The 11,265-nt window shown below is 46.1% G+C and overlaps 1 protein-coding gene across 2 annotated transcripts in view; it reads right to left on the reverse strand.

Annotated features, from left to right (window-relative positions):
* Window positions 1-11,112, reverse strand: part of LOC135116445 (reticulon-2-like) — a 41,642-nt gene extending 30,530 nt beyond the window's left edge. The window contains exon 1 of one of the 2 annotated variants that reach the window (XM_064033909.1): window positions 9,653-11,112. In XM_064033909.1, the coding sequence (XP_063889979.1) occupies window positions 9,653-10,946 (1,294 nt within the window). In that variant the 5' untranslated portion in view covers window positions 10,947-11,112. The remainder of the gene's footprint in view (window positions 1-9,652) is intronic. The other variant, XM_064033910.1, reaches the window with a different exon arrangement.
* Window positions 11,113-11,265: the final 153 nt, after the last annotated feature.

Genomic DNA, 11,265 nt, shown 5'->3' on the forward strand with positions numbered 1-11,265 from the left:
TTGTAAGCTGCGAAAGGATTCTGAGATTAACGTAGGGTCGTATAAAGTGGACTCCAATTCTTAGGATAAGTTTGGAGCTACGAGGGGATTCCAAGAGTATCGTAAAATATTATAAAGTGAAACCCCATCTTATCCTGGCTCAAGACGTGCCATACAGAAGTGAAATTTGCAATCTCCCTCAATTTTCAACTAACCCTTGGTCGTCTTGTGGTTTAAATACAGTAATTAGGCCTTTCATCCTTCATTACTAAGGAGGGAAGGAGATTTGGCTACCCTGAGGAGTCTGTGGGTTGAAGGTGAAAGACGATTTGATGACTAGGTAATGAGATAGATAGATAGATAGATAGATAGATAGATAGATAGATAGAGAGAGAGAGAGAGAGAGAGAGAGAGAGAGAGAGAGAGAGAGAGAGAGAGAGAGAGAGAGAGAGAGAGAGAGAGAGAGAGAGGGGAGGGGATCTGTGTTACGTGGTGTGGCTGTGTGTCAGGGGAAGCAGGGCAGGCTGGGAGAGCATCAGGTGGCTTAAAGTTGAATGCTGTTTCTGGCGCCCACGTTCCCACCGCCACCAGCACCGCCATCACCACCATCACCACCACCTCATCACCTTAGTAGCATCCATTACTGCACCACCAAGTGCTACCATCACCATCATTATAATCACCAGCATCATACTCCCATCAGTCATTATTTTCACCGGCAGACTCACCTCTGTTCATTATTACGAGTGGAAACTCAAGCACCTAACAGTACATGCTCCTTAAGACGGTTACTGGCCTGTAGTGGTGTGCTGCTAATGATCTGTGTCCCAGCCCAGCGTCATCTGTCTTTGCTGTCAGCATCATCGTCACCATTACATTATTACTCCTTCCCATTGCCTTTCCTTCAGCTGTGCCTGCTGCCTATCGCCAAATTTTATCAGAGTCTAGAAGCAAAGCATAAACTACCAAGAATAATAAGAATAGTCCCATTAACAGCGGTGTAGGCTGAGCCCAGACCTCCAGGGGACTCCATGTCTGTCTGTGACTCCAGCCGGGCGACGCACCCGCAGCGAGCCAGGCACCCGGCCGCCCCCAGTCCCCGAGGGCCCGCAGCCAGCTCCAGCTCTGCAGGAGGCAGAGGTCACCGCTGGATTAACACCGGCAGAACAACGGGTCGTCAACCTGAACACTCATTCCCCCACCGTGCTCTGGCGGCGGCTTTCTGAACACAATGGTTGATAGCCTTTATCGAGGCAGCTCGTATCGTATATACTGCAGTTTGGTGCCTCCCAGGGGGTGGGAACACTGACTGAACACAGGGTTCTGGGAGATTCCCATGAGCGTCGCGTGTGTGCAATACTGTAAGTGGCGCCCCAGGCCATGTCAACAAGACCTCGGCTGACTACACCCACATGTTGACGACGACTTGACGTAACCATCCCAGAACAGCGATCGAGCGCTCTCTCTGTCTCTCTCTCTCTCTCTCTCTCTCTCTCTCTCTCTCTCTCTCTCTCTCTCTCTTTCTCTCGATGAGTATTTACACCCACAGTGGTATGTCAGGTGACTATGGCGAAGATACAATTTTGGCTCTTACTCGTCTATCCTCTTAGTCATTTCCCTTCCTTGGCCATACCTCTACAACACACACACACACACACACACACACACACACACACACACACACACACACACACACACAAACACACACGGATACAGAATACGACACGAAACTCAAGCCTTTAACACAACCAGTCCCAGCTGCTGTACAAGTATTAAGTAAGAAGACGTACTACATTTTTTTTTCTTTCCGGTTAGTCTTTCTCTCTCTCTCTCTCTCTCTCTCTCTCTCTCTCTCTCTCTCTCTCTCTCTCTCTCTCTCTCTCTCTCTCTCCCCATGGAGGTAATACGGGGAAATTATCTCTACTTTCCCCTCCTCTTTTTGCGTTTCTTCACCGCTTCACTTTCACCTCTCCATTCTTACTTCTGACAGTCTTCTTCCCTCAATGGACATGGTTATTGTTATTGTTGCTGCTCCTTCTGCTGCTGTTGCTGCTGCTGTGGCAGTGGCGGCGGAGGAAGTGGTGGCGGTGATGGTAGGTATGCATGTGTAATGGTGATGGTGGTATTTGTTCGTGGTGGTAGTGGTGGTGATAGTAAATAAACATGGTGACGTGATGATGGTATAGACAATAGTGATGGTGATAGTGGTAGGTAGAAGGAGCAGTGATGATGATAATGGTAGAAACGGGCATAGCGACAGCGGTAGTGGTGGCGACATAACACCACTATTTCCTGTCTATCTCCGTTATCATTGCCACGCACCTAAAAATCAAGTACAAAGTATAATATCCCTAGCTGGAGACAAATACGAGTAAGATAACAGTCGTAGGTGTGTTTGGGGAGGCGAGACAGACGAAACAGTTTTATCTCCACTGGAACAATATAACTCTGTATCTCACCCGCCAAAAAAATATCTATTTCTATCTTTATCCTGCTATCAACTTTAATTATCATTGTTACTTTATGAGGGTGAGAAATATAATTAAACGACTGACTAATTTGTAGACACTTGAAGGAGGCGAAGAAGGGATGAGTTTAGAGTGGTGGGTCTGAGTGGGCGAGGAGTGGTGTTGAGTTAATGAGAGGAAACAGAAGGAAGGAAGGGTACGAGGTGAGGGAAGAGTATGAGAAGGGAGGTAATAGGGTGTGAGTGAGAGCAGGAATGTCGAGGGAGAGAAGTGAAGGAGGTAAGCTCGAGGTATCCAATCCTTGACTTGAATAACAAACTTGTTTATTTACACACCGGAGAGCCTCGACTTTTTTCCCACTCTGCCTTGGTCAGCGTGATTTGCAGCAACACCACCATAAATAAGAAAATAAGAATAAGGATAAGAATAGAAACAAGAATCATACTTCAAAAGAACATTTCCTTCCATTATTTCCAACTTTTCCAAGTATAACAACCTTCACTTTTTGTCGACCACCTCCGACTGCTTGGCCCGTATTCAGAAACCCTTTGTCTTTTCACCATGACTATTTTCAAAGGCCACAGAGACGATTAGCGATTTCCAAGTGTTCCTCCTGTTAATAACGTATAAATATTGTTAATCTGTCACTAAAACCGCAAAAACACCCTTGAAAACCCGTGTCACTTCAACTATTTATTTTTTTTCTATGTAGTGGAGGTGCAGCGTAGAAGTGTTTTAGAGTATCATGGTCCTTTACCCTGATCTCGTACTGCGCTCCAGCCCTATGCCATCTTGCCCCGCCCTCCTCAAACACTTCCTCCGCATTGCGTTTCGTTTCTGCCTCGAGGCGACAAAATATACTCACTATTGCTCACCACATGCAATATTTTATCCGTTTATCATCCTTGTATTCCGCCATTTCCTTCCCGTCCTTTTTATCAGCGCATCCCGTGACACTTGCATTTCGCAAGGCACTGCCATCGAGTCTTCAGGAGCCGGCGTGTTGAGATGCTCGTAAATCTTTACTACTCACCAGTATCCATTCCCCAGACCTGCCTGTCCATCAGTAACGAGAGACGACACATAAAATTCGAACTATTCTGAGCCTCACATTACTTTTATTTCCAGTAAACTACTAAACTCGTGGTGAAAATGTACTATTCTTGACCTCGTATTGATTCTATTCGTACTATTTCACTGTATTCGATGAGAGGTAACACTATTCTTCTCCTCGCAGGCCTTCCACTCATACAACCCTACTGAATTTTCGGTGGAAGCAAGTGATGGACGTATAGCTTACCCCTGTAACTCAGCCCAACCCGTCGTCTGAACACCTCACGTCCCTGAACACGTCAGCACACCACGCACCACCACCACCACCTCCTCTCTCCCACCACGCCACCCCAACGTAAACTTCCCGTCTCTCTCACCCCACATCCTCCTCATCTTCCTCCTCTCGCCTTCTCCTCCACTTATTTTGGCGGTGCACGTAATACTGGCTAAGATACGACGCCGTGCAAGGCTCCACACACTCTTGCACACCTGCATCTTCAATACCATCGCGGGTGTCCTTGAAGGGAGTGCAGCAAGAATGTTTTCCTAATGTGTTGCAGCAGCCAAGGGCGAATCTACTTCTCTTCCAACATCCTTCACCTTGATTTTTCCTCCTCCTACTCTCTCTCTATCTATCTCAATGGCGCACACACACACACACACACACACACACACACACACACACACACACACACACACACACACACACACACACACACTCACCACAACACAGACCCCGAGATAACACAGGCATACATGCATTCATAGGATCCTCGCCTAACTATAATTGTTATAATAGGGTTTTTTCATCACTGTAATCAGTCATCAGGTACGTGCGTTGCTCCTCGTGCTTGTACCTCAAGTCAAACAGATGCATTAGTAGTATGGTAACACTTGGTGTATATATGGTAACGCAATGGTTTCCAAATTCGATTACTGATCGATTCCGGCTCCTGTGTTCATCTTGCTTACATAACTGTGGTGAAAAACAGGAAGTTATGGTAATATATTCCTTCCCTTTTACTGTTAATGGTATGTTCCCAACAATTCCTTACTATCTTTTCATGCAAAACTGCCAGACCAAGAACGCCCGAGGGAAGCATTAGGAAGAACTTAGCTATAAATTAAGGAACAGTTATGGGAGATTTAGGGAGGATCTATGGAGGGAAGGGGCATTACAGTCACTGGATGAGAAGTGGCCCAGCAGAGCCTTATGCCTCTACCGTCAAAGGCTGCAGTTCAGGAAGAATGAATGGGGAATGAAATGCAAAAGTCGACATCAGTTAGATTAAAAGGTCGAAAATTCGAAAACACAGTAACTAAATACGACAATCACAAACAACAGCAACAACAACAAATAGTAACTACGTATGATTTTTCCCTCACGTAGTGGTCCGTGGCTTGTAAATTAGTTCTTCAGGATTTAAGACCCATGCCAAGAGTGTTTTCCACAACTGCACATAACAAGGAGGTATATACTATGCCTAGGAGGTCTTTCTCATTACCCACGCATGAAAAGGGGGGGGTATACCCTGTGGGAAGACATTTCCTACTTGGGGGGGATCCCGAACTGGGCTGACTTGTTTGGGCGCAGACGGTGAGTCACAGGCAGCCCCTCCCGTCCCGCTATCAGGTGTCTGGCCGCTGCCGTGATCAATAGAGGCGGCGGCGATGCATGCTGGCCCACTACTATCCAAATGCACCTTGGAAACGGCACCAGGTCCAAACAGTGTGCGGATTAAGCTGGTTCAGTCCTTACGGTGGGTACGGACTAAAGCTGAACCCGCTGCGCACTATATACTCGTATCTTGAGATGACTGATATGATTGCGAGAATGTTCTGTGAGAGGCCGCAGGCAGCGCCGGAGTGATCACGCTGCTCGAATCTTTCTCATCCGTGAGGCAACGCGGAAAAAAAAAAAAAGTGATGAAGAAAAGGAGAGATGGATGACGTGTCTTTGTTCTGCTCATGATCCAAAAAAAAAAAAAAAAAAAAAAAAAAAACGAGAACAGTTATTGTTTTTATGATTACCTGTGCAGACTTTTTTTTTTCTTCGATGCTAATACCGGCTTTTAATTTCCAGGGAAACTGTGCTTACAGAATATCTAACCTTACATTCTATCTAACTAGTGTCAAGTTTTGTGTTTTCTTTTCCATTCTTCATCTTTCATCTAATCGTTACCATTTATCTTTTCTTTTCGAATCACTTTTTCTTTACATTTTTTCTCTCATTTATTTATTTTTTTCCTGTATATTTATTTTTCTTATCCTCATTTTCTTCTTCCTCATCTTTTATCTACTACTCCTATTCTTTTCATCTTCTCGCACTTTCTCCCTCTCCTCATTCATAAGGCTTACTCTCCTATTATCTCCTTTTATAGTCTATACCAACACTTAGGCCTCTCTCTCTCTCTCTCTCTCTCTCTCTCTCTCTCTCTCTCTCTCTCTCTCTCTCTCTCTTTCTCTCACACACACACACACACACACATACACACACACACACACACACACACACACATACGACCACCAGTGAACTGTTGCACCAAGTGGGATGAAATGCTTTAAATAGGAGAAATATGTTGAGGCACTGTGAAAATATTATAGAGTCGTCTTAATGTGTCACATCGATCAGAGCGCAGGGCAGGAATAGCCAGCCGCTGTAATCTTGTCAAAAATTAATAAAATAAAACTGCATTTTCCGGATATTATTTTTTTTTGTGTAAGTCATAATATACGCCTATCTTTTTTCTTAATGTGTCACGCTGTTGCATGACTTCTTTCATCACAGGCTTGTTTCTTATAATGCACAAAAGAAAAAAAGAAAAATTTATCAATGACATAAATAAAGAATGAAAGAAAATCATCTGTCGTTCAGTACCGTCACGTGCAAGTATCGGTGTCTATATCTTCATTCAGTATCGCCACGATCAAGCATTCATTGGCTGTCTATTATCTTCTTTCAGTATAGTTATGTTCAAGTATTGCCAGTCTATATTTTCGTCCAGTCCCGTCACATTCAAGTATTGCCTGTCTATATCTTCGGTCAGTATTGCCACGTTCAAGCACTGCCTGTCTATATATTCGTTTAGTATCGCCACATTCAAGCATTGGTCGTTTACATCTTCGCCTCAGCAAAAGCCCGGCAGCTGTGCAAACAATTCGCTTCTCAAAATACTCCCAGATCTAAACACGGAGCAGAAATACTCATGAAGGTTTCTGAAGTACTGGTTCGGCAAATTACTGACGTCCGAGATTGGGAGGAATACGGAAGGAATAAGAGGGATAAAGAACCTGGGGACAAGTGGAGGGGCGAGTCACAGAGCGGGTGGACTCATACATAAGTGGTTACGTGATCCTTGGCAGTCTGGAGCATGAGGGATAAGAAAAGAACAGCAGGGATAGGGAATCAGGGCGTGTAAGTGGTAAGTTACTGAAGTGGTACGTACATGCGTACACAATTATACACTAGTAGGTACTGACAGCAGGACAGTGACCATGCTGCTGTAAAACACACTAAACCTTTATACTTCCCCGGCTCCTCCTACACACACTCCCCTTCATTACGTATTTCGTAGGAGTGGCAGGAATTTCCTACAGTTTCCTCCCTCTCTGGTAACAAAATCAATCCAATGTAATTATAAAAATGACAGCCTTTTCCCCTCCATTCTCTGAGCCATTCGGACGAGACAACAGTACCGGCACGATTAGAAAATCGAACAGACAGCGACGGCGACAGAGTATTGGAGGCGGCAGGCCAGCCACGTCAACACGCAGCCGGCGGGAGGGAGCAGCAAAGGGGAACGACCTCAGGGGGGGAAAGAACGGAAAGATGTGGAGAGAGGAGGGTAGAAAATCTCTCTCGGCAGGCAGTACACTCATTCTATGGGATGAAAGTTACTGGAGGAGCAGAGGCCGGCAGTGGAGGCTCCGGTCAAAACGTGGGAGTGACGCTGGGCGGTGGTGGGTGGATGGAGGGGCGAGGGCCGAGGAGGCGAGGACACGGGGTGCAGTCGTGCTGAACAAGGCGGTGGTGGGTTGCCTCTACCGCCTGTCAGCTGAATCATGGATAACACAATAAAGTTTTCGGGGGCGGCGCCAAAAGCCAGCATGACGTCACTCCAGGAAAAAAAAAAATCCAGTGACAGCTAGAGTGAGTTTGCTTGTTGTGATTCATCCCGGGAGTCTAAGAGTCTAGGAGAGACAGATGAGTAAGTGGGTTTCCATGTGACTTCTGGATGTTTCTAGAGCAGCGATTTGTGAAGGCAGCTTTGAGGGCGGCGGTAGCGAGGCGACGGGGAGCAGGATGGTGCAAGGATGTGGCAGTGAGCACCGCCTGTCCGTGAGTGTGCCAGAGGGATGAGTCACCGCCACACCTCCCTCCCTCGCGCCTGCCTCCACCGCCACCACCACCGCCACACGTCCTACATATCCTTCCTCTCGCCACCTTCCCTCCCCGCCCGCCGCACCTCGCCACCAAGCTGCTGCAAGGATTCATTACATCACTTCCAGACTCACACTGCTATCACTCGACCGACATCATCCCAGACTACCATAGAGGAAAAGACTGAATTATAACTGAAGCTTTAAAAAAAAGATCACTTAGGACTCTAGGAAAACTAAATGGAAACCTGAACATTCCAGCGTCACCACCCACAACCAACCGGCAGGTAGCATTTCTCTTGCCTCCCTCACGCATAAGGCAACAACAAGAGTCAAAGTCATCTCAATGCATGTGAAAATGAGACTAGGACCAGCATCTTTATTTACATGTTCCCTGAAGGACCCTATGGCGTAGAAAACTGCAGCCCTTTTCCCTTATGAGTGGAAAGGAAAAGATTCATACCTTGCCAATGTGACTTTAAGGTCGTATAGAGTAACAAATATGAGTATAAAGTTATCACAACAAGCCGGCCAGTTATGAGCATGAATTCGTGTAAGTCTGTAAGTCTTAACGAGTGTATATTGAGGCAGGTGAATATGGGCTGAGAATAAGTAAGTTTGTGAAGAGCTACTTGTACACCTCAGAGTGATATACTGGCTGTAGAAAGTGTTACTGGGTGGGCAGAGAAAGGGGAAAAAGTGACACTTTTGGGAGAATGTGAAAAATAGGAAATTACGGGGAAGAAACTACGACTGGTTGAGTGTAATGGCACAAAACTGTATTTCTTAGGAGGTGAATTGTATAAGTAGTACCTAGTAGTAGTAGTAATAAAAGTAGTAGTAGTAGTAGTAGTAGTAGTAGTAGTAGTAGTAGTAGTAGTAGTAGTAGTAGTAGTAACAGTAGTAGTTAAAAATTCTTCTTTTTATTATTATTATTATTATTATTATCAGAACTCAACTTTTTCCCTAAATGTCTGCACTTATTAGACAGGACGCTGCACATGGCTTCTTTAGTCTATGACTGGCACGCTGGGGACTCCAAGTGAAGATGTAGTTACGTTCATACTATTCAATCTTCGTCTCTCATACTCCTTGACGTTAATCTCATCACACTGACTCCACTACGTGCAGGGTGATGATGTTATTTGAAACAGTGTTGGTAAATTTATCGCTAAATGCAAGACTCACTTGATGATTTACGATATTTAACTAATTACAGCATGACATCTTTAAACATAACTGCAAGCTGATATTTAAACGCGACAGGAAGATCAGATGGGATATTTATTAAATTGTTGCCACACATTCCCTACATTGCATCCTACACACATATATACAAGAAAATTACATAAATAAATAAAAAAGAAATTCAGGAAACCCCCCAAAAAATAAATAAATAATAAGCAGCAATTCTATTAATTTTCACTATCATTTCATATTCACGCATGACGTCTTGTCAATGCCCATTTTTAATTATAGTAAAAATATCTTCAAAATTTGTCTGTTCCTGACCTAACGTACTATATACTAGATTTCTCTTGCGTGTAAGTATATATTATACTTGATTTCTGAACGACTGTATGTGTCACGGTTATGCCTGATGAGATCAAGTATATACCCACTGTAATCACTATCCATCATTCCTTCTCAACAACAATACGTGACAGATTTAATTTCACCGGGTGATGTTTAGGTAGTGTTAAGCAAGAACACCATGCAGAATGAAACCTTCAAACAAGTTGCACCAAACAAAAAAGGTTTGGGTAACTTACGTGGATTGAAGACAGCGAAGGAAGCTTTGGTTGCCTCTGACACTTGGTACGTCCTGCCTGAGGTGACACGGGCTTCCTGGATGGGGGCGGGGATGACTTTGGGCGGCACTGGCACTACAGGCTCGAGGAGGGGCGGAGTGGCTTCCCGTGGTGGTGTGGGTTGACGTGGTGGTGGGGTAGGCTCGCGGGGTGGCGGTGTGGGCTCACGTGGTGGGGTAGGTTGACGAGGTGGTGGTGTGGGCTCACGTGGTGGTGGTGTGGGCTCACGTGGTGGTGGTGTAGGTTGACGTGGTGGTGTAAGTTGACGTGGTGGTGGAGTGGGCTCACGGGGTGGTGGTGTGGGTTCCCTTGGTGGTGGGGTGGGCTGGCGTGGTGGTGGGGTGGGCTGGCGTGGTGGTGGGGTGGGCTGGCGTGGTGGTGGAGTGGGCTCACGGGGTGGTGGGGTGGGTTCACGGGGTGGTGGAGTGGGCTGGCGTGGTGGTGGGGTGGATTCTCTTGGTGGTGTGGGCTGGCGAGGTGGTGGGGTGGGTTCGAATGGTGGAGTGGGTTCGCGGGGTGGAGGAGTAGGTTCCCTTGGTGGTGGTGTTGGTTCTGGCTTCATGACCGTCTCAGGAACAGGATCAAAGGCAGCAGGTGCTGCAGTAGTCATGGGCACGGATCCCAACAGATCCTCAGTGGCGGGAGCAGCCTGCTGGGTGTCGCTAATCAAGTCGCGTTCAAACAGAAGCTCACTGGCAGGCTTCTGGCTCTGGGATTCTGGCATCATGAAATCATTAAAAGAGGCGTTTTTGTCTCCAGAACCAAGAAAATCGTCGAGATTGGATCTACTAGAGGACGTTTCATTACTGATGTCTGAGGATGGAGGTGCCGGGGCAGAGGCAATTAAATCCAGCGTGTCAGGTGTGTTGGAATCTACTCCAGAATCAAAGTTACTACCTGGGCTCATCTCAGAGCTAGAAGGATCAAACTTTGCCTTATCCTTCTTGAAAGGGTCATCGGGTAGAGCCGAGAAGTCTGCAGAGAAGAGAGAATTTCCAGGCTTTGTCTCCGTCTCTGACGTCTGGCCCGTTGACAAACTGGAGAAATCTTTCCCGGGGCCGGAGAACAGAGACATGTCATCCAGGAGATCAGCTGTAGCCTTGGAGCTCTCACTGACGTTTGATGGTACCTGATCTGCTTCTACTTTCTCAAAATCATCCAAATTCAAAGAATCTCGGTTCGATCCATAGGACACAGAATCCTGGCTTGGGGTGGGGTCCGCCGCTTTAGTAGAAAACTGATCAAAATCAGCCATGGTGTAACTTTGATATCACAAACACAAGTCACAGGCTAAAAGTCACGTTGTTGGGATGTTACACGTGTACGATCACAGATCTGCACAAGCCCCAGCTCTGAGAACACCTCCACACAGGCCCGTACTGCTGGCCACACAACCTGGAGCTGCTGCTGCTGCTGCTGCTGCTGCTGCCTGGCGCTGTGATGCAGGATGTGACCAGAATCCTAATGTTCGATTCCACTTTCTCTACTTGTCACATATACTTTAAACTTTAAAATAACAAAAAATCCCTTCATTCAATAAATGTGAAATTATGCAGAAATGTACCAGTATGAAA

Source organism: Scylla paramamosain, chromosome 31, assembly GCF_035594125.1.
Source record: "Scylla paramamosain isolate STU-SP2022 chromosome 31, ASM3559412v1, whole genome shotgun sequence".
Lineage (NCBI taxonomy): Eukaryota > Metazoa > Arthropoda > Malacostraca > Decapoda > Portunidae > Scylla > Scylla paramamosain.